Source organism: Capra hircus, chromosome 6, assembly GCF_001704415.2.
Source record: "Capra hircus breed San Clemente chromosome 6, ASM170441v1, whole genome shotgun sequence".
NCBI classification, from domain to species: Eukaryota; Metazoa; Chordata; class Mammalia; order Artiodactyla; family Bovidae; genus Capra; species Capra hircus.
Genome location: NC_030813.1, coordinates 69,407,726 through 69,432,356, shown reverse-complemented (window position 1 = coordinate 69,432,356; position 24,631 = coordinate 69,407,726). Strand labels below are relative to the sequence as shown.

The following is a 24,631-nucleotide window of genomic DNA, read 5'->3' as shown; positions in this document are numbered from 1 at the left end:
GTTGCCCTTGAAAAAATGTCTATAATCTCTAATGTGGATTACCAAGCCTTGGATAATTTGACATAAGCTGAAGGCCGTATCAGACTAGATCTTCATGCTCCATTGATACTAGTTTTCATTTCCTTGAGAAGGTCTCAAGTTCTCTCCTCAGAACCCCTTCCTGTGATGCTGCTCTTACTTAGACTGATCTTACTTGTGTTTGAACTGGCGAGCTCCTGCTGATTTTCCCGGTCTCACTGTCACATCCTTAGCCACTCCCTGTCCTCTGCGCTCACACCCAGACCAGTGTTCTACTCCCCCTGAGCTCCTGTATCCTCTTCCGTCGCCTAGTCCCTAGGCGTATGCTCAGCTCCAGCCGCCCTGCCAGCTTGCTAGCTCCCTGAGGCCTGGGCACTAGAAGCTGCTCACCAGCTGTGATGAGCGCTTGGTCACAGGAAGTGCCCATATTCTGAGAGAAAGAAGCAATGAAGAACGGCTTTCTAGTGCCAGGCGTCTACTTCAGGATCCTTCTGTGTTTATCCTTCTGTTTTCTGTTCTGTTGAGATGAAGGTTAACGGATTATTTTGTTTAAGATGAGGTAATTGTTTTAAAAAGTAGTCCAGAGGGAAGATGACTATTGAAAGCTCTGTGAATAATTCAGTTAACAAACCTACCTTCATAGCTCATTAAGCTTACCGCTGATGGAAGCCATTATTCCCTGCTGTGAAAAACTATGACTCAGATGGCCCTCTGTTTAAAATTAGTTGAAAATGCTTATTTGGTTGTTTTTGTTGTTGTATCATTGTATTTCTGTTGCAATACTGTAACTGTTACTGCAAACTGTGTGAGTCAACTTAGCTTCTCATGCATGCTGTGGAGAAACCATTTCTCTGAGTTTAGTCATAAGATAATAGTGTGCATTCATGTTTTACCCTCGGTCTCTTAATTGCAAGCCTTTCATCTGATTAAGCAGAACCATGATTCAGTTTTTAGCCACCTTTAAAAAATTAATGCTGTCTTTTTTATATTTTATTTGATGATGAATATTTCCTGTTCCTGACATTTTATACATGCCAAACCAATATGCTTCTAAGGTTTCATTCATAGTTGAGTAATTCTGGTGAATAAAATGTCAAGAATTATCTGGAAGGACCATATCTTCCTGTATAGACGTCTCCTGAGACTTAAAATTAATTCTAGATGGTTATTATTATGAATATTGCTGGTCTGTAGTCTTCAAACACAACAGTTTGATTTTTAAGGATACAAGATAATCAGTTTATCAAAAAAAGGACATGAATTTAGTATGCATTTCACATCTTATGTAGTTACAATGACAATATAGAAACAAATTCTGTATAATTCACAGTAATAAAATGGATCTTTTCATAGGATAAATATTCTACTTTTATATTACATATTTCAAGGAATCTATTGAAGCAAATAAAATTGTATTCTAGTAACTACAGGGAAATAAAGTTTGTCTCATAGGAAAATGACTAAAAACAGAGGAAAAGGTAGAAAATAATTTAATATATTTTGTAAGCTGTCAGGAATATTCTTTTGTTAGCTCTTTTTGTCACTGGGCTTGTGAAGAAGAAAAAAGGTTTTAATAAAAGTAACAGCAGGGGATATTCACCCATCTTTCATTGTGTTGCACAATTAATCAAATTCATACATGTGAACTTGGAGTACCAAGGCATAAGGAAAACCATGTGAGTATGGCTTGTTAGAGATCCTGGGAATCTCAGTAGTATTCTAGTTTGAGCATTTTGTTTTACAGAATTGTGTAGAACTGTGGTAAAATAGTTCGATTTTGGAGTTCACAGGGACCTGGGTTCAAATTCTTATTCATTGGCTGTGTGATTTGGGTAAATTATTTTATTTAAGACTCAGCTTTCTCACTTGTAATGTGGCATTGATTCTTACCCTTGAGAGTTGTTGATCATAAGATAATATAGTCATGTTAGTGAGTTTCCAATAAATGAAAATGATAGATTAATAATATTTATAAAATATAAAGCGCCCCAAAAGTAAAGCAAATTATTCAAGGTCACAGAAACATCCCATTGATGCTTTGAGTGTCAGTTCCTCTATCGAAATATTCCTTCCTTTAATGTTAACAATGGAATATTAGGTGGGTGGCTTCATTTTGTCTCCATTTTTATCAGTGATAAAATAGCTGGAGGCCATTTTTTCTTTCTTTCCCAAAGATATAATAAACATCAAATAAGAGCTAATAATATCTCAGGGCAATTTAGACTTTGATTTTTTTTGTCAGTTCAGTTACATAAATGTTGTATATATGTTGACTTAAAATTCAGCAAGTCTTCTTAGAAACATTTAAAGAAGAGAGTTGTCTAAAAGTGGGACATGATGGTCATTGTGTCCCAAGGACTGTCAGTGACTAATGGTGACCTACAAGGGGAGTAGTATGATATTGTTTAAAATAAAAAGTGTGCAGAATCCTGAGGTCAAGCTTTACCTGCTTCATGAGTGAATGTGGATCTGCTTCATTCTTCTCTAAGGCAGAATAGAGGATATATTAAGAACTGGAAAAGAGAGCTGACATGAAAAGTTTAAAATAATTGATATTATGAATAATGAATTCTCCCTGCTGATTTGTGTAGTGCAACATGACATGGCATAGTAGAAAGATTACTGGATCAGAGCCAGTAACTTGGGTATGAGTCCTGGTTTGCCAGATGCAGACTGAGTCATTACAGAAGTCAGTCGGCTTCTCTGAGGCTCTTTAAACTGGGGCAGTGATAGTGGCTTAGCTCATGAGATGAGGATTGTGTGAGACATAACTTGTTTTGTAAATTCTGAAATGTTTCTAAAAGGGAATGTAGTGTTGGTGTTTTTTACTCATATTTTATTTACCTTTAAAAACTCTTCCTTAAGTTACCCATGAAAAAAATTGTTTCTGGCTGGGCTCAATTATTAAAAAGATGTTGTCATGATCCAAAAGGATACATGCACCGCAGTGTTCATTGCAGCACTATATACGATAGCCAGGACATGGAAGCAACCTAAATGTCTGTCAGCAGAGGAATGGATAAGGAAGATATGCTATATATATACAGTGGAATATTACTAAAATCATTGCAGATGGTGCTGCAGCCATGAAATTAAAAGACGCTTAGTCCTTGGAAGGAAAGTTATGACCAACTTAGACAGCATATTAAAAAGCAGAGATATTACTTTGCCAACAAAGGTCCATCTAGTGAAGGCTAGTACAAGGTTTTCCCAGCAGTCATGTATGGATGTGAGACTTGGACTATAAAGAAAGCTGAGTGCTGAGGAATTGATGCTTTTGAACTGTGGTGTTGGAGAAGACTCTTGAGAGTCCCTTGGACTGCAAGGAGATCCAACCGGTGCATCCTAAAGGAGATCAGTCCTGGGTGTTCACTTGAAGGACTGATATTGAAGCTGAAACTCCAGTACTTGGCCACCTGATGCGAAGAGCTGACTCATTTGAAAGGACCCTGATGCTATGAAAGATTGAGGGCAGGAGGAGAAGGGGACGACAGAGGATGAGATGGTTGAATGGCATGACTGACTCAGTGGACATGAGTTTGGGTAAACTCCGGGAGTTGGTGATGGACAGGGAGGCCTGGCATGCTGCGGTTCATGGGGTTGCAAAGAGTCGGACATGACTGAGCAACTGAACTGAACTGAATAAGAATGAAATAATGCCTTTTGCAGCAGCATGGATGAGCCTAAAGATTGTCATACTGAGTAAAGTAAGTCAGAGAAGGAGAAATATTATATGACATCCCTTATATGTGAAATCTAAAAAGAAATTATATAAATGGACTTAAAAAAACAGAGACTCTCAGACTTAAAGATGGACACGATTGAGCGACTTCCCTTTCACTTTTCACTTGCACGCATTGGAGAAGGAAATGGCAACCCACTCCAGTGTTCTTGCCTGGAGAATCCCAGGGACGGGGGAGCCTGGTGGGCTGCCATCTATGGGGTCGCACAGAGTCGGACACAACTGAAACGACTTAGCAGCAGCAGCAGCAGCAGCAGACTTAAAGAACAGATTTATGGTTTCTGGGGAGAAGGATGTGGGGAGGGGATAGTTAGGGGGTTTGGGATGGACCTGTACAGAGTGCTGTGTTTAAAATGGATAGCCAACGAGGGCCTACTGTGTAACATGGAATTCTGCTCAATGTTATGATGGGAGGGGAGTTTAAGGGAGAATGGATACATGTATATGTATGGCTGAGTCTCTTCTCTTTTCGCCTGAAACTATCACAACGATGTTAATTGGCTATAACCCAATAGAAAATATAAAGATTTCTTTTAAAGGTGTTGTCCAGCTGTTCCTTAATTTAAAAGATAAATCATGATGAAGTTGGTTTACAGTAGAGCACAAAGGATTTAGATTTGGCATAAAGAGTATCTAATAACGGTTTAATTTGTTTGAAGCTGTAGTGTTTTTCTCATAAAGTTTTCTTTAGATGCCTTCAAAAACTAGAGATAGATTTATATCTGTGTTGGGTTAAGTAGCATCCTGCAGAAGATGTAGAGTTGATTAGCACTATTTCTGATGTTCACTTCTACCCCTGAAGTTGTACATCCACTTTATAAGTCAGTCTGGAAATATTTATAGAACCTGAACTCCTTGTAAAAGTAAAAATTGTAGTCTTAAAATGTCTTTTTGTGTGCAGTCTACAGAATTTCAGTGTTGTTAAATTGATGAGTACCAAAGTCATTGCTTAAAAAGTTTGTACCGAAAACGCTAATTCCCTAAAACTTTGAGTCTCTATCTTTAGTAAACTTTCTTATCTTATTCCTGAAAGTCAAAATTCATCACACTGTCTTACGTATGGGGATTGGTTAGGTTGGTCTTAATATGTTTCATTATGAATTTTGTACTATGTATTATTGACCTTTTCATATTAGAAAATGAACCTACTGACAGTGGTTATCCATGCTGCTGCTGCTGCTAAGTCGCTTCAGTCGTGTCCGACTCTGTGCGACCCCGTAGACGGCAACCCACCAGGCTCCCCCGTCTATGGGATTCTCTAGGCAAGGATACTGGAGTGGGTTGCCATTTCCTTCTCCAGTGCATGAAAGTGAAAAGTCAAAGTGAAGTCGCTCAGTTGTGTCCGACTCTTAGCGACCCCATGGACTGCAGCCTACCAGGCTCCTCCATCCATGTGTATATATAATTTTGTAGAAGAAATAAAAGTACTTCTAAAACAGGCTTCCTTCTATATATCTTATGAGAAGATCCTGACCACTGATTTTTTTTTTAATTTGTTAAAATATAGTTGATTTTAGCTTCCTGGTGGCTCAGATGGTAAAGAGTCCACCTGCCAGTGCAAGAGACTCAGGCAACATGGGTTTGATCCCTGGGTTGGGAAGATCCCATGGAGAAGGAAATGGCAACCCACTCCAGTACTCTTGCCTGGGAAATCCCATGAACAGAGTAGCCTGGTGGCCTACAGTCAGTGGGGTCCCAGAGAGCTGACACAACTGAGCGACTGAGCAACAACAGCAGTTGATTTGCAATGTTATATTAATTTCTGTTGTACAGTAAAGTGACTCAGTTATACATATTCTTTTCCTTTATGATTTATCACACAGTATTGAGTATAGTTCTCTGTGCTATGAATAAAATATAGTAAGACCTTGTTGTTTATCCATCTTTTATACAGTTGTTTGCATCTGCTAATCCCAAACCCCCAATCCATACTCCCATCTTGGAAACCACAACTCTGTTCTTCATGTCTGTTGACTGATTTTTTTTTTTTTTTTAGTATTACAGCTGCTGCTGCTACTGCTGTGTTTTGAGGGGCACTTACTGTGTGCCAAGCATTGTCCTAGGTCTTTAGATATACTAGCACATTCATTTCTCATAACAACCCACTGATAATGTACTATTACCATCCCCAGACAACAGAGGAAGAAACATGCATAGAGCGTTTAAGTAACCCTGCTAGGGATGTAGAGCCCTTCGTGTTTGGGATCCAGATCCTGTGCTTCTACCCACCCGTGTCCCACACTGGCCCTGCTGTGATTGCTCTCTGTGTAGTGCTTTTTCCCTCATTGGGAAAACAGAGAGCTTGTACACTCAGAGAGGACAGAGAATTATTCAAAACATACTCTCATGATTATAATGTGAATTTCAGTGAACTTTCCTTAACATGAAATTGGACATCAGGAATTGATTTCATGCGTGAAATGTCTATTGAATGTCTTTTGAATCAACTTCTGTGAACACGTCAGAGAAAGGCAGTGGTTAACTCCTCCATTCAGCTCCGATGCTGATATATGCTTTCACATTCAGTACGTGTGTAAGCCACCAAGTGGCAGCAAGGGTGACCTGGGGAAGAAGTGAGTGCAGGACACAGTAGAGCGGCCGGCAAGTCTGATCTTCTTCAGCTCTGATTTTTCAGAGAACCAGAGCTAGTTCATGAATGTTAACTTGGTAAGCTTGATAATGACCATGTTCAATGTGGGGTATGATATGTTGAGAAAACTGTTTTGGACAGAAAGTAGACATTAGCAAGGGTAGTATCTAGAGAGTTTGAATTGTTCATATCAACAAAACAGTTTTCATGACCCAGCTCCACATCAGTGTTAGAGACTGTATAAACTGTATATTTCTCTTAGTGTTTTAATAGAAAAGAGCCTGAGAGTTCAAGACCCCAGTGACTTCAGTACAGATGAACAAATCAAGATTGTATGAAAAACATACTCAGTGTAATTAAGTAGATTCATTTAATATATCACAAACCCTTAAGCTTATTGAATTTTAAGACAATACCTTTTATAGCAATAGTAATAGCAACCACAACAACCACACAAACGCATTTACTGTAAATCAGGAGAGTGCTTTAGGTGCATTATCTTAGTTAACCCTTCAACTACCATCTGAGGTAGTCGCTATGTTACTTCCATCTCAAAGACGAGGAAACAGAACAAGAGAGCATTAGTTACATGCACGAGGTTACGCAACTAGCAAGCATTGTTTGTTCATTCACTGTTTGTTGAGCGTTAACTACCACAGCCTGGCACTGTTCCAGGTAATGGGGAATTAGCAATGAGTATAAAAGAACCTCTGCCTTCATAGAAGGACCTTACCTTCAATGAGGGAGCTAGACAACAAAGAAACATGCAAATCTAGAATGAGTCAATGGTAATATGGATTATGCAGGCTAATAAAACCCCATAGGTGGAAGGGTGTGTTGGGAAAAGGTGCTGTGATGGGTTCTCATCATTTTTTTACACCGGTGGCAATGCCAAAGAATACTCAAACTACCGCACAATTGTACTCATCTCACATGCTAGTAAGGTAATGCTCAAAATTCTCCAAGCCAGGCTTCAGCAATAGGTGAACCGTGAACTACCTGATGTTCAAGCTGATTTTAGAAAAGTCAGAGGAACCAGAGATCAAATTGCCAACATCCGCTGGATCATGGAAAAAGCAAGAGAGTTCCAGAAAAAACATCTATTTCTGCTTTCTTGACTATGCCAAAGCCTTTGACTGTGTGGATCACAATCAACTGTGGAAAATTCTGAAAGAGATGGGAATACCAGACTACCTAACCTGCCTCTTGAGAAATCTGTATGCAGATCAGGAAGCAACAGTTAGAACTGGACACGGAAGACAGACTGGTTCCAAATAGGAAAAGGAGTCCATCAAGGCTGTATATTGTCACCCTGCTTATTTAACTTATATGCAGAGTACATCATGAGAAACGCTGGACTGGAAGAAACACAAGCTGGAATCAAGATTGCTGGGAGAAATATCAATAACCTCAGATATGCAGAAGACACCACCCTTATGGCAGAAAGTGAAGAGGAGCTAAAAAGCCTCTTGATGAAAGTAAAAGAGGAGAGCGAAAAAGTTGGCTTAAAGCTCAACATTCAGAAAACGAAGATCATGGCATCTGGTCCCATCACTTCATGGGAAATAGATGGAGAAACAGTGGAAACAGTGTCAGACTTTAGTTTTTGGGGCTCCAAAATCACTGTAGATGATGATTGCAGCCGTGAAATTAAGAGACACTTACTCCTTGGAAGAAAAGTTATGACCAACCTAGATAGTATATTCAAAAGCAGAGACATTACTTTGCCGACTAAGGTCCGTCTAGTCAAGGCTATAGTTTTTCCATGGTTATGTATGGATGTGAGAGTTGGACTTTGAAGAAGGCTGAGTGCTGAAGAATTGACGCTTTTAATGTGAGAGCTGGACTTTGAAGAAGGCTGAGCGCCAAAGAATTGATGCTTTTGAACTGTGGTGTTGGAGAAGACTCTTGAGAGTCCCTTGGACTGCAAGGAGATCCAACCAGTCCATAAAGGAGATCAACCCTGGGATTTCTTTGGAAGGAATGATGCTAAAGCTGAAACTCCAGTATTTTGGCCACCTCACGCAAAGAGTTGACTCATTGGAAAAGACTCTGATGCTGGGAGGGATTGGGGGCAGGAGGAGAAGGGGACAACAGAGGATGAGATGGCTGGATGGCATCACTGACTCAATGGACGTGAGTCTGAGTGAACTCCAGGAGTTGGTGATGGACAGGGAGGCCTGGCGTGCTGCAATTCATGGGGTCGCAAAGAGTCGGACACGACTGAGCAACTGAACTGAACTGAACTGAAGGAGGGACTTCTCTGAAATAGTGACATCTCAGCTGACACTTGAAGAGAGAGAAGAATGTTTGTAAGAAGGAAATTCCTGGCAAAGGAGCGAAAGAGGTCCCTGTGCTTGAAGTGCCTGAGGAGGCTCACAGAGGCCATGTAATTGCTGTGGGTGAAGGGAGGATGGTTGGGTTTGGAACCGAGATTTATCTGACCCCAGAACTCACATTTTAACAATTACGGTAGTCTGATGGGGCAGCCACCGCATTGCCCAACCTGTTGTGATCTTGGAGACACTATCATTCTCATGGAAAAGAAAGCAAGAGAGAGCATTAGTTGCTCAATCCTGTCTTTGCAATCCCATGAACTCTTCGCGACCCCATGAACTGTAGCCTGCCAGGCTACCTTGTCCGTGGAATTTCCCAGGCACTAGAGTTGGTTGCCATTTCTTTCTCCAGGGGGTCTTCCCAACCCAGGGATTGAACCCATGTCTCCCACATCTCCTGCATTGCAAGCAAATTCTTTACTGCTGAGCCACCAGGAAAGCCTCATGGAAAACAAGAGGGCAGTCAATTTCTACTCTAGAGGGTCTGTGTGTAGAGTTGAGAGTATAGGAGAAATCTCTGTAGTTTAGGAGCTTTGGAAAATAAAAGTAGGAAGTGATTGATTCACTTCAGTTCAGTTCAGTCGTTCAGTCATGTCTTATTCTTTGCGACCCCATGAACCGCAGCATGCCAGGCCTCCCTGTCCATCACCAGCTCCCAGAGTCCACCCAAACCTATGTCCATAGAGTCAGTGACACCATCCAACCATCTCATCCTCTGTCATCCCCTTCTCCTCCTGCCCTCAATCTTTCCCAGCATCAGGGTCTTTTCAAATGAGTCAGCACTTCGCATCAGGTGGCCAAAGTATTGGAGTTTCAGCTTCAACACCAGTCCTTCCAGTGAACACCCAGAACTGATTTCCTTTAGGATGCACTGGTTGGATCTCCTTGCAGTCCAAGGGACTCTCAAGAATCTTCTCCAACACCACAGTTCAAAAGCATCAACTCTTCGGCACTCAGCTTTCTTTATAGCCCAACTCTCACATCCATACATGACCACTGGAAAAACCATAGCCTTGACTAGACGGACCTTTGTTGGCAAAGTGATGTCTTAGCTTTTTAATATGCTGTCTATAGACCATAAACTTGGGAAACTGGGAGGTGTATATCTTTCTTTCCCAAAATTCCTCAGTGGTTCTCCATTGCCTTCAGAGCTTTAAAGAAATTAAGTAACTCTTCCAAAGCCCCATAGCAAATAGATCTAGTTAAAACTATTTTTTTTAATTGTAGTGTAGTTAATTTACAATATTGTGTTAGTTTCAAGTGTAAAACAAAGTAATTCAATTATATATTCAAATTATTTTCCATTATAAGTTATTAGAAGGTATTGAATATTGTTCCCTGTGCTGCACAGTAAATCCTTGTTGTTTATCTGTTTTATGTATAGTAGTGTGTATCTGTTAATCTCATACTCCTGATTTATCCTTCCCCCTCTTCCCTTTGCCCTTTGGTGACCATAAATTTGTTTTCTATATCTGTCTGTTTCTGCTTTGTAAACAGATTCACTTGTATTATTTTTTAGGTTCCACGTCTAGATGTAGTCCTAGTTTTGAATGATGATGAAAACTTTGTTCATGACTGCTGAGCTATGTTACTCTTCTCAGAAAGTGAAATCAGTCACGTGCTCCTGGGCTTCTTGTCACTTGCAGGATGCAGGGCTCCCCCAGAGTAGCTCCCCTGATCTCTTTCACACTTACATCTGCTGCCCCTCCCCTTCCACCTTAGCATGGAACAAACCAGTGCTTCTTAGAGTCATTTAAGACCTAAACTTTGAACGCTCTGAAATGTCCTTCCTCTTGTTTTGTGGCTAAGATTTTATATCTTTCTTGAAGGTTGAGTTATAATTTCCAGTTTGATTTATAATTTCTTCTGTTGGCTGCTTTTGTATCTGTGTAATTACTTATCATTTCTGGTAGAGAACATTATCTGAGTCCTTGCCCTCCCAGTGAGAATTGGAGCCCCTCTGTGCTACCACAGAAATCTATGCCAGTGTTCGCTATGCCTCTTACCATGCTCTTTTGGGGGGTTAATTTCTTTGTTCATATGTCTGCCTATTCTTCCAGACAATAAATCACTAAAAGCTTGTGCCCTAGCTTTTTTTTTTTTTGGTCTGTGTTCTAACCATGGAGAATAGGGCGTGGCACCTAGTTTACTTGCTCCTTTAAATTAAACAGAATATTAATTTTTATATTAATGGTGACAGTTTTGGTCAGATCAAAACAAGTGGAATATATTGAGCAGCGATGTTAGTTCACTGAGGAAAAAATAAATGATAATAAAAGCAACTACTTTTAATGAAAGGTTATTATGTGCCAGACTCTAAACTCAGCCTGAAATACATCATTCCATTATTCCAAATCACATTCAAATGTGAAAGTTATACCTTATTAGGTATAATTTTAAAGCTAAGTTAATATCTTATTAGATATAACTTTTAAGATGAAACTTTTAAAAACGTATCAATGTTTGAGCTATGGCTAACTGAATAGTAGGAGGTATTTCTGGAGCTTTAAGTAGAGGGAAATGTCCTTAGGAAGGGACAGAAGTAACCTTTGTTTCTTTATACTCAGTTTTTAAAACATTACTACAAATGTGTATACTTGGCTCCATGCAGAGATCTTCCGGAAAGAACACTGTACTCATTTATAACTGGGACATGGCATGTTGGGAGAGACAGAGGGCTGTTGGAGAAGTGAGGCCAGATGAGACCCTGCAGAGTGCAGCGCTTCGTGCGCTTATCAACGGTTAATTGTAAGGGCTTCGCAGTGCCGTCCTTGCAGCCCAAGGCCCCTAAGTGGGCTACTTGCATGGTTTCTTAACCTAATTCCTGATTGCCATTCACTTGGAAATCTACTCATTAAGAATTCTGTTGAGTAATTTTTGAATAGGAAAAATTGAATCATTGAATCATTGCTGGTTGCTTTCTGTTTCTCAGACAAGTGTATTATCTGAAATCAATAGGCTTATAATCACATCAGTTTTGGGCATGTATTTAATTTTGGTTTACATAACATTTATATCTTATCTAGCAGTGTTCAGTTTTACTTTGAAATACTTTTAAATGCAAATTCTCAGGATATCACACAGTTTTCCTACACTTCTCATAGTATAGTATGATTCCCTCCCACTTTGAAGGTGCTTGATTTTACTGTCTTCTTAATTTTTCAATATTTTGTGCTGCTTAGAATGGATCAGATATTCTTTATTTAATCCTAATATTTTTAATACTTTTGAGTCCATCAGTTAGAAGGACTACACTGGTACTCAAAAAAGATGCTTAAGAAATTATTTTGCTTGCTATTCTTTCCATTATTCAGTAGAAATTTACTCTAAAGCTCTTTTTGTGGTTTTATTGCAGTGACCCTGCAGCCAAAGCCCTGTGGGAAGCCTTATTGAACACCAAGCACAAAGAAGCAGTGATGGAAGTCCGGAGACACCTAGTGGAGGCAGCAAGCAGAGAAAACCTGCCAATCAAGATGAGTATGGGTAAGTTACCAGCTTCCCCAGCAGACCATGACTGCCTGCTCTGAGGAAGTTCCTTTAAGCCTGCTCTGACCTGTGGGCCAACCTAGTCATCATGGCATCTAGATAAACATATTGAAGACATCTTTAAACTGTTGAAAGAGTAGGAAAGGATGCCCCCCGGGGCTCAACCATGAGCCCTTTCCTTAGACTCACCTTTGGAAAGCTCAGGCAAGTCCTTGCCCACAAAGGGTCATGCTGTTAGTTGTTTCATCTAGAATGATTAAAATCAGTCTGAACTCCTCCTTCATTCTGCCCCACACCCCCCTACTCCCCACTTGCTGTGATTAAATGATCTTTTATTGGATTTGAATTGATGAATGAATGATGATGCTGAGAAATCAGTTGAGCAAATGGACGTATTCTGTTCTGGCTCCTCACTCTTAGACTGGTCTGCTGATTGTCTGGTCACATCCCTCTTACCCCTTCTTCACCATGGTGTTTTATAACTTCTCATTTCTCTCTCTTTCTCTTTTAACATGCAGTTTTATCTTTAGTATTAGAAGAATGGGGCTACAGTGATTTAAGTTTTAAATTGCTGTTTTCTTTTGATTTAAAAAATCAGAGAGCTAATGTTTTGAGAATAATAAACTTGGCTTTACATTTTTTGAAATAAATACTTTTATTAATGTAGAAATATTTAAATATGGATATTGAATCTGATTAATAGGTAGAATTTATTTCTGGAAACTTGCAAAGGTTTATTTCTCTTTTAAAAATAAGGTTTCTTTTATAATCTGATCTTAGGTATCTGATAAATACTGATACATTTTACTAGATGGGTAAATTTTTCTTATTGAGATTTCTTGCCCAAATTCTTGATTACTGATGAGTACAAAGAAAACAAAAAAATCAAACTGTCAAGTTGAGATAGAAGAGCAGAATTTTGGAAATAAAAGAATACAGATGAACCCAGAAGAAAAAAAAATTTAGAAGGTCATAATATGAAAAAAAAACTGTAACTCTCAGTGTGTTAAGTGATTACATATGAAGGTTTTAAGTAACATGAAGGATGATAAGGAAAGTGAAAGTAACTAACATTTATTGAGCACTTGTACCAGGTCTTATTCTACCTCTTTACATGTGTTATTTAAAATTCACAGTAATTCTATGAGATTGATACTGTGAGTATCCCATTTTTCAGATGAAGAACCTAAAACAGAGAAAAAGTATGGTACGCAAGGCCCATACATCTGATAAAGAGTAGGACTGGAATTTAAATCTAGACATTGTAATGTGAAAGAATGTGTTTTTTATTTATAAGATTATCCCAACTCCATACAACCAATGCCAGAGTTATACATGTTGTTTTGGAGTAGAAATAAAGTTGTTTCTTTGAGGTCATTCTGGTATTTGACTGTAATTCTGGTTTCTTTTTCACTCTTTCCTTCCTGCCTCCCCTCTTTCTTTCTTTCTCCCTCTCTCCTTCCCTCCCTTCCTCCTTCCTTCCTTTTTCCCATAGTTAGAGGTATCCATTAATAAGGTATGTTTACCTAGTATAGTTCTCTATCTGTGCATATGCTGAAATAAGAACTGATTCACATTGTGAATAGAGAAAAGTAGGAATGTACAGAAGGTCTGAGTGAAAGGTTAATTTGTATTGTGTTTCAGTGATAGAATCTTATGATGCTATCCCAGAGCATAAATCAGCTTTTATTGCTCAATCAGTGCAGAACTCTTAAAAGTTCAAAACACTTTACATTTCTAAAGCTCTGTATCTTTTAAAAATAATCAGAGTCAGAAAAAAAAAAAAAAAAAGCGGGTAAGCCCATAAGGAATTCAGTTTAAATATTTGAGTTTTCTGTCGACAAAAAAAAATTTAGATAAGATGGTTTGATTTATCCCCAAACTCCAGACATGGGGGAGGGGCTGGGGGGAGAAGGAAAGAATCAGACAATTGTTAGCAACCTTTGTTGTAAGAAGGACCAAAAAGATTGATCCAAATCATGTTCTATCTATGTGCCAACTGTAATTTAGGAAAAGATAACACTTTACAGCTATGCATTTCTGCTTCATATCACTGGTCAGAATTTCTGGTGTGTCTCATTTCCATTTACAAACAGATACATAACCATGAACAGCAAGGGAAAAGACTGGAATTTAAACAAATGTTGATATTTGAAAACTGCTTATCATAAAAGAAAAAAGAAATAATGTTCTGATATCCTAGATAGCTGAAATCCTATTTCTAGCAGCATTAAAAAATGTGAAATTCAAACTATGCACTGTTCAACCCCTGCTGTAAATTCTACTGAGGTAAACATTCTTCTGACTGTGATAGAGGCTTCTAGCATTTTGGGGACATTAAACAGATATTTTAATTTAGATTTTTCTTATAGTGAAATTCACAGGGAGGGATCCCATGTGTGAAACCTCAGCTCTTAAATATAAAATTTCCCAGTAAAAGGTAGTGAAAGTGAAAGTGCGACCCCATGGACTGTAGCCTACCAGGCTCCTCCGTCCATGGGATTTTTTAGGCAAGAGTAATGGAGTGGGTTGCCATTTCCTTCTCCAGAGGATCTTCCTGACCCAGGGATCAAACCCGGGTCTCCTGCATTGTAGGCAGACACTTTTACCATCTGAGCCACCAGGGGAGTCCAGTAAAAGGAAAGTTCATATTAAAACATCATGAACATAAAGAGGAATAAACATCATTCTCTTAGGAGAAAAAAGTTTAATTGCTAAAAGAAAGAAAACATTCATTTTGTCATTTCACATATAAACATATGCCTTCTTTCCAAGAAGTTGTTATTAAATTGTCAGTTAACTAAGCATATATGTTCCAGAAAAGTGATTTTTATTTTTTTTACAACATTGCAAACTGAATTGTGTTTTTCCCAGTGGCCTTTCATCATGGAAAACGTATTCTGAAAGTAAAAAACAAATAGCCTCTAAGAAACCCATTTGTTTGGACCCAAAATGTTCACTCACAGAGGAAATGAGTAGAAGATGCCCATGTTAGTGTCTCCATTTACAGAGAATCTGTTTCTCTGGACTGACACTGGTTGTGCATCTTCCCTGGTTTATCCCATAGCTCTCCGCAGAGTGGCTGTATTTAATGGCTGGTGGAAAGATCCTATTACGGCTGAAGTGAAACAGATCTCTTTATGACACTGTACTTTGTTTCCCAGCCAGATTTCTTGAAAGAGTGTCCTATGCTTGATGCCTCTGTTTCTTTATAATTTTCTTGCTGATTAGTTCAGTGTAGTCTGGCTTCTGGGACTTTTTTTGCTGAGAAAGTGAAGATGATGAGTATCAAGCAAACTGGAATTGGTGTGCTGCAGTTGTGTTCTGTCTATGGGATAGATATCCAGAGGGGGTCCCCTGGAGAGGGCAATAACAACCCGCTCCAGTGTTCTTGGCTGGGATGTCCCACGGACAGAGGAGCCTGGCAGGCTGCAGTCCACAGGGTTGCAAAAGAGTCAGACACGACTTAACCACTAAACAACACAATGGGGAAATCTACATGGAAAGCCGTATTATAAAAGGATTGTTTGATGAGAGTAAAATAACAACAGATCAAGTTCAATGATTTTCTCCCTTCTTTCTTGGAAATGTACCAATTTATCCTTTTCACTTAATTTGTCTTTTTTCTAGTCTTTATGCTGAGTATTCCCCTTTTGATAACACATTCTTTCTTTGAGCAGAATTCTAAATAGTTTTTCCATTTTCAGCTTAGTTATGATTACATTCTGTTATGTCTTCCCTGACTTCGTTCACCCTCACATCACCTTGGCTATATTTGGGAGTCCCAGACCTCTGTGGTCACACTTTTACCGGAAGGTCTCTTGAGCTGTGTTTCCAGATAACAATCAGATCCATTGTGTTGTGAAGCTTCATGATTACTCTGTTCATTTTGGGGCACAGGAGTGTCAGCTCTGTGTAATCACCATCACTTTCTCTTTTGTAAATTAAATGTGATGAGTTCATCCAACCATTTGTGAAAGGACTAGCCTTTAACCATTATAATTTTTTCTCGTTCCGAGCCACTGACAAAGCTCTAGTTTGTTAATGTTTGGCCTAAAATGTGATGTTCAGAGCTGAATAAAGACGTCTTGTTCTTTGCCTCTTTTTGGACGTCATATTTCTCTTAATGAAGCCCCAGATGAAATTAGTGATTTTTGCTTTTCACCAATGACACACACACCTATCATTTCCTGCTTTCATAATTTAGCAATACTGGCTTTGAAAAACAGCAATAAATCAACACACTCTAAAATTTTATTCAATATGTACTTTTTCAACATCACTGAGACTACTCTGATTCCTAGTATTGGTACTTGAGTTCATCCTGTTTTGTGTTTTAATCACATTTATATCTTTTGCCTTCATTACAGAGAGGTTTTTTGTTTGTTTGTTTGTTTGTTTGTTTGTTTGTGATTAAAAGGAACATGTATGCATATACATCTGTGTGTGTGAGTGTGAAGTGGGTGTGGAGACTGTCACACTTGGCAAAATGGATAGGTTAAAACCTAGTAAGACCAATGTTGCATTTCATGTATGGTAACTGATAAGAGATGAGAAAATCTGGATGTCTCCTAGGCACACACACTGAGTGTTAACTCTCACACATGCTTGTCTTCATGCTTTAGATGTTGCCACAGTTTGGAGAATGGGGAAGGGAATTTTATGGGCTAGCTACTTTTTTCAGGTACTATAGCAAGTTTTGGAAAACTCAGCAGTGGTCACAGGACTGGCAAAGGTCAGTTTTCATTCTAATCCCAAAGAAAGGCAATGCCAAAGAATGCTCAAACTACCGCACAATTGCACTGATCTCACACGCTAGTAAAGTAATGCTCAAAATTCTCCAAGCCAGGCTTCAGCAATACGTGAACCGTGAACTCCCTGATGTTCAAGATGGCTTTAGAAGCAGAGGAACCAGAGATCAAATTGCCAACATCCACTGGATCATGGAAAAAGCAAGAGAGTTCCAGAAAAACATCTATTTCTGTTTCATTGACTATGCCAAAGCCTTTGACTGTGTGGATCACAATCAACTGTGGAAAATTCTGAAAGAGATGGGAATACCAGACTACCTAACCTGCCTCTTGAGAAACCTATATGCAGATCAGGAAGCAACAGTTAGAACTGGACATGGAACAGCAGACTGGTTCCAAATAGGAAAAGGAGTACGTCAAGGCTGTATATTGTCACCCTGTTTATTTAACTTCTATGCAGAGTACATCATGAGAAACGCTGGACTGGAAGAAGCACCAGCTGGAATCAAGATTGCCAGGAGAAATATCAATAACCTCAGATGTGCAGATGACACCACCCTTATGGCAGAAAGTGAAGAGGATCTAAAAGCCTCTTGATGAAAGTAAAAGAGGAGAGCGGAAAAGCTGGCTTAAAGCTCAACATTCAGAAAACGAAGATCATGGCATCTGATCTCATCACTTAATGGCAAATAGATGGGGAAACAGTGGAAATAGTGTCAGACTTTATTTTTGGGGGCTCCAAAATCCCTGCAGATGGTGACTGCAGCCATGAAATTAAAAGACGCTTACTCCTTGGAAGAAAAGTCATGACCAACCTAGACAGCATATTAAAAAGCAGAGACATTACTTTGCCAACAAAGGTCCGTCTAGTCAAGGCTATGGTTTTTCCAGTGGTCATGTATGGATGTGAGATTTGGACTGTGAAGAAAGCTGAGCACCGAAGAATTGATGCTTTTGAACTGTGGTATTGGAGAAGACTCTTGAGAGTCCCTTGGACTGCAAGGAGATCCAACCAGTCCATTCTAAAGGAGATCAGTCCTGGGTGTTCATTGGAAGGATTGATGCTAAAGCTGAAACTCCAATACTTTGGCCACCTCATGCGAAGAGTTGACTCATTTGAAAAGACATGGGAGGGATTGAGGGCAGGAGGAGAAGGGGACAACAGAGGATGAGATGGCTGGATGGCATCACCGACTCAATGGACATGAATTTGAGTGAACTCCAGGATTTGGTGATGGACAAGGAGGCCTGGCATGCTGCGATTCATGGGGTCGCAAAGAGACAGACGCGACTGAGCTACTGAACTGAACTGATACCAAGTTTTATATAGTTGGTACTCCCCCCGCCATCCCCATTTCACAGACAAGGAAAACTGAGACTCAGAAAGGTTGAGTTTTTTCCCGGAATTACTGTGCTAGTTAAGTTGCTGTCTCGCAGATCTCACCCCACCCTTCTCCGTGCTGCTGGGGCTGGGGCTCTGCAGTCCACATCCTGCTCCACCCTCTGGCTCCCTGGTGAGCTGTGCTGGTGAGGGGGTGCCAGAGGGAAATGGCAAGGTTGAAAGGGAAAAAGCAGCTTGCGCCTTCCCGTCTGCCCCTGCCCCATGGAGTCCACTTCTACTTGAGAGTGTCATGGCAGCAACACTTTCTTCACCCTGGCAGTGGCAGGTCCTTCCTGTGGGAGCAGCTGAATCCAGTTTGCAGTTCTTCCAATTCTTGCAGAACCAGCTCCATGGCACCCTTTCCTCAGAGGTACTAACCCAGCTGAGTAGGGCTTGGTTCTCAGAGGTGTAATTCCAGGCCTTCTCCTTGTGTTTTTCCTTCCACCCTCCTGCCAGGTAGCTGCTTCCAACAGCTGTTGCCTGCATGATACCTTGGAGTTCTCTTTTAACCTTTCAGTTTCCCAGTTAACAATTCTGTATGCTAAATTTTCTCTACTCAGATAACTGTTGTGTTTTCTACCTTCTGCCTGGGCCCTGACTGATACAGTCATATACCAAGTAAGCCAAGATGTGGCCTGGTCTGTGTGACTTCTGTATCAGGAATCAAACTACTGGCAGGAGCAGCTATAGAGGCTCAAACACAGATATGGTTGTGGCAGTCCTCTGTCTAAAATCTCTAATGGTTCCTTATTGCTTTAGGACAGTATACCAACTCCTTAGCCTGCTATTTCTGTAAATCTCTGACTTCTAGCCCCATGCTTCATCCACCACTCATGTTACTTTTCCTCCCTGCTCCCTACTCCCCAGCAAGGAACTTCTATAGATCCAGGTCTTTGTTATTTTTGCCTGAAATAATCTCATTTGGTGTCCCTTTAGATCTCCTCCGCCCTTCTCTTGCTGTGCTTCTAGGGGCTCACCATTATGGACTGCCTCAGCAGGCTTTTCTGCCCTTGGCCTCTCAGCTGAGTTTGGCTATTGGGAGGCCTGAGTGGGAGATTTAGAGGGTGAGAGGCAGTTATGGTTCCAGGTGTTGATTGCCTCACTCCATCCCTGCCAGGATGCAGTTGGTTGTTTCTCTCTACCCTTCCCCTGTTGGATTCCCTTCACACTCCTGATTGTCCTTAGCCTCACTTCTTAGAAAGTCATGTTGTTCAGTTCAGTTCAGTTCAGTCGCTCAGTCGTGTCCGACTCTTTGCGACCCCATGAATCGCAGCACGCCAGGCCTCCCTGTCCATCACCAACTCCTGGAGTTCACTCAGACTCACGTCCATCGAGTCAGTGATGCCATCCAGCCATCTCATCCTCTGTCGTCCCCTTCTTCTCCTGCCCCCAATCCCTCCCAGAATCAGAGTCTTTTCCAATGAGTCAACTCTTTGCATGAGGTGGCCAAAGTATTGGAGTTTCAGCTTTAGCATCATTCCTTCCAAAGAAATCCCAGGGCTGATCTCCTTCAGAATGGACTGGTTGGATCTCCTTGCAGTCCAAGGGACTCTCAAGAGTCTTCTCCAACACCACAGTTCAAAAGCATCAATTCTTCAGTGCTCAGCCTTCTTCACAGTCCAGCTCTCACATCCATACATGACTACTGGAAAGGTCACCTTATTTTCTGTTTGTGTGTGCCATTTATTTCCTGCTGGGACCTTGATTAATATAACCACACACTTTCCAATGCATGCACACACACACACACACGCACACACACACACACACATACACACATTCCTATGAACCCCATCTTAGTTTTCATGATCTCATACAAATGTCACTTTCTCTGTGGAACCATATTTAATTCCCCTTTACCTTCCTTCCTTCCCCTCCTCAGCAGGCTGCGTTGACTGTTCTGCCTTCTAAGGACCCACAGCTCTTTCTCTTTTTGTTGTCTTAGCACTTACCACAGTGAAAAATAGTTGTATGTGTATGGATCCAAAACTTTATACTAGACAGTGTCCATGTCATATATTCTCTGTTAGCTGTTTGGCTTGGTACATAGTGGATGCCTTGGTACTTGCTGTTTGGATGGATGATTGCCTAATGAGTATGGATGAATAGTAGATTGGTGATGGGTATTTCTGCTTCTAGTTACGTGCATTACTATTTCTTTTTTTAATTTATTTTTTATTGAAGGATAATTGCTTTACAGACCTTTGTTGTTTTCTGTCAAACCTCAACATGAATCAGCCATAGGTATACATATATCCCCCGCTTCTGAACCTCCCTCCCACCTCCCTTCCTACCCCACCCCTCTAGGTTGGTACAGTACTATTTTCTGTTTACAGCTGTTCTTTCTACTCTTTCTTGTTCCTCTTGATACCCTGTAGCATCTGACTGTGTCTTCTCTCTTGATTCTTTTCCCTTGATCTTCATGTCACTCTGCTCTCTGATCATCTTCTCTCTGATAACTGCTTCATGCTTTCTCTTCTTTGCTTCTAGCTTCCTCTAGAAGCTTCCTTACTTCTGGCTTCCTCTAGACTGTAGCTCTATTTGTATCCCTTGTTGTGCTTTGCATGTAGATACTCAGCTAATGGTAAAGAGTCTGCCTGCAGTGAGGGAGACCAGAGTTCAATCCCTGGGTCGGGAAGATCCGCTGGAGAAGGAAACGGCAACCCGCTCCAGTATTCTTGCTTGGAGAATCCCATGGATGGAGGAGCCTAGAAGGCTACAGTCCATGAGGTCACAAAGAGTCGGACACGACTGAGCGACTTCACTTTCACTTTCTTTTACTCAGTTAATAACTGCTACTGATCTTAAAGCCTTATCCTGCTCTATTCACTCTCCAGAAAGAATGCTCATTTTAGTCTCCTGTATTTTAAAATTCTCTTCCAACATTTTTTCCATGCTATCTCTCATCCCTTATCATCCTTTCTGAAAGGTGACATCTTATATTCCTGTCAGTACTGTTTTTGTTCATATTTCTGTCACAGCAGTTACCACCAGACCCTGAGTAGTTGGGGCTGAGAATTCTTATCTGTATTTCCTAGTATTCTCCGCACCTAACACAAGACCTTGAAATTCCTATATATTCAGTAAGTGTTTATGGAATGAATAAATAAATCCTTTAATTAATACTGTCAGTTGGTATTCATTATGTAGTTAATGGATTACTTTTTCTATCTCTCTCCTATGGAATCCAAGAGGGACACTGGTTTAGACCGTCAGTTCTCAAACTTTTATGTCTCAGAACCCCTTTACATTGTCAAAAGCTGTTGATGTTCACAACAACCTATGAATGGAAAACAAAACAGACCTATTGAGGACATCATAAGGTTTTGTTATGTGGAGTTTATCTATTAATATATGTGAGACTGATAGATAGGAAGAAAACATCACATTAGGAATTTAAGCAGGGAAAATTTTAAAAAATATTTTGGAAGAAAACATCAATTAGTGATTCAAGTAGGGAAAAATTTTAAAATATTAATTAATGTAAAAATATAATAAACCTATTGCATGTTGCTGCTGCTGCTAAGTCACTTCAGTTGTGTCTGACTCTGTGTGACCCCATAGACAGAAGCCAACCGGGCTCCCCTGTCCCTGGGATTCTCCAGGCAAGAACATTGGAGTGGGTTGCCATTTCTTTCTCCAATATTGCATGTTAATATAACATATTTTTGTGAAAAATAACTATTTTCTCAAATAAAATAATGTGGGGAAGAGAGCGGCACCATTTTCCATTTTTGTACATCTCTGTCTGGTTTAATAGAAGGCAGCTCTATACGCATATCTGCTTCTTTATAGAATCTGTTGTGATCGAAAGAAAAGCTGGCCTTACAAAGATATGTAGTTGAAAAGGGAAAGATTTTTTAAAATAATTTTCAGAAAATTGTGGCTATTCTAGAATTGCAGATATACTATACCAAATTTACAAGAGGTAATTTCTTACAGGTAATTGCAGTGTGGAATATGAAACCATATCATTCAATTTTCCACACTCTGGTACATTAAGGACCATTGATCTCTTTCACTTTGGCTCTTTTACTCACACATTATTTTATAGCATTTTACATTAGTCACTTGGACAATAAAGGTTCTCTGAGTTATGCAGATTTTCCAAATGTTGACACATGTTATACAATATAGCAGACCACATTTGTTGATATCCCCATTGTTATCATTAGAAAATCTTTACATATTAGGATGTAAAGATATAGAGGCAGATACAAGCTTTCCAAAATTATGATTTCACATGAAAACTTGAGTTTTGATTTTGACAAAACAAATAGCTGTTTTCCTTGAAGTGATAGGCTCACTTTATTCTTTTTCTTTTGGAAGAATGTATGAAGAACCATACGCTTTCAGTTGTCTTTCCAGTAAAATCCATACCATTGAGTATGAAGAGTATTCTACCCAACCTAGGGGCGGGATTACGTTGTCTGTAGGATTATTCCCTGATCACCTTAGTTGGGTGACATGTGGCTAGAGTAGTGATTCCAGAAGTGAAAGTGGAGGTTGGAGATGTAGTTACCTAGTCATTATGTTGGAGCCGAAGTAGTGAATTTCTAAGGAAATAGTGATCATCCAGGAAAAGAATATAGAATGAATGAGAAGAGGGTTGAAGGCAGAGCTGTAAAGAACACATCCACTTAGGGATATGAAGAAGTAGAGAATCTAGAGAAAGAGCCGGAAAGAGTGTTTATTGAATTAATAATTAATAATGCCCCAAAGCCTTAAGGTCAGCAAACAAATATTTCCTTCTTATACTTCATCACCTAAAACAAAACCTGAATTGCCTCTGCTACTGTTATTTCCTTGTCTGCAAATGGTCATCTGAATTTCTAATACCCTTTCTTCAAGCATCTGTCCTCTGACTCTATGTTTCTAACTTTAATTGGTGCATCTGTTTTTTTCATCCTCCTCCTCCTCTTGTTAATTTTTATGTTTTCGCAACAGAAGGAATCCTCAGCACATGAGAATATGGGCTAGGAGTTAAAAAAAAAAACCCAAGGAAAGATGCATGGCTGTGGGGTGGGAGTTGCTTTATTTGGAAGTACAGCCTTCCAAGTCAGGGTGGACCCACCAAGGAATGGCTCCTTACCTGGCAGGCTGGAAATCTGCCTTGTGGAAAACAAGAGTAGTCTATCAGTGTCTTTCCATGTGCTCAGCTGAGTTTGTAAACATTGATGCAGTGATTTAAATTAGCCTCAGGAAGGCTGCATTTCCAAAGAAAGCCAAACCATAAATGTTTCTGTGGTTTTATATTTCATGGTTTTTGTATAAATCTCAGGGAGAGCTGTTTATTTTCTATTTGTGACCCCTGGTCCTGCAGCAGTTATGCTTTATTCCATACTCTCCTAAAATCGTATCTTGCAATAGATTTCTCAATTTTGGATCCATTTGATTGAATTGGTTCATATAATTAAAATGCTCTTTTCACATTGCTTTCTTATTCTGTCTTTGTAATACTGTAGAACTAAAAAATTTGTTTAACAAGAAACATACTATTTAAAGGAAATCTCAGGAAAACCTTCTTCAGTATTTATAGTGTTATAAAAGTAGACATCGATTCCCAGCTGGTTTTTATCCAAGTTTCACTATACAGATGGCTGTATATGCTGCCCTTCAAATCCCTACGGGAGAAGATTTATAATGTCTTCCCTCTTCCTCCTTTAATAACTGGTTTCCATGTCTAATAGTCATCACGAATGTGGAGTTTTTTTTCTCAGGTCTGACTTAAATCTCCCCACCTGCATGTTAACCATATTTCTTTGTCCTTTGACCTCAGTAGAGGTGGGGAACTAGCAGTAATTATTACTCTTTTATTTCTTTTTCTCTTGAAAGACAATGCTTCATCCCTTGTACAAATCAGTGATAGTAATATACTCAAATTTCTCAGAGAAAAATGCTTGTCTATTAATTCCACATGAAACAGACATTATTTTATTTCAGAACCAAGAGACTATTTAAAAAGTAATATTTGTAACATTAGTAGAATAAAAAGTAATTGTCTACCCACTCCCCCACCGGCCCCCCCGCCATCATCTTACTCTTCAGTGTAACCTTTGTTCCTGAATTAGTATCTTGACTTCCAGGCCTTTTTCTGTGTAATTAGGTAAGAAAGTAAGTAAATAAGCTAGTAAACCAACAATAAGCAAAATAAAGGTGTGTACAAAGAGCATGACAATGTGGTTTCCATTGTGACTTCTTTTCTCTCTCTCTTATTAGAGTTTTGGCTACCCAACATAAAATACCATGAAGGAAACTTAATTATACAGTTGTGCCAGGTTTTAAACATTATATGTATACTTTAAAATTTATGTTAAATTAGGTTAA

The 24,631-nt window shown here is 39.6% G+C and overlaps 1 protein-coding gene across 1 annotated transcript in view; it reads left to right on the top strand.

Annotated features, from left to right (window-relative positions):
* The window catches only part of SCFD2 (sec1 family domain containing 2), a 399,990-nt gene that overhangs the window by 37,629 nt on the left and 337,730 nt on the right, over window positions 1-24,631 (top strand). The window contains exon 3 of the mRNA XM_005681611.3: window positions 12,042-12,169. Coding sequence (XP_005681668.2) covers window positions 12,042-12,169 — 128 coding nt within the window. The remainder of the gene's footprint in view (window positions 1-12,041; window positions 12,170-24,631) is intronic.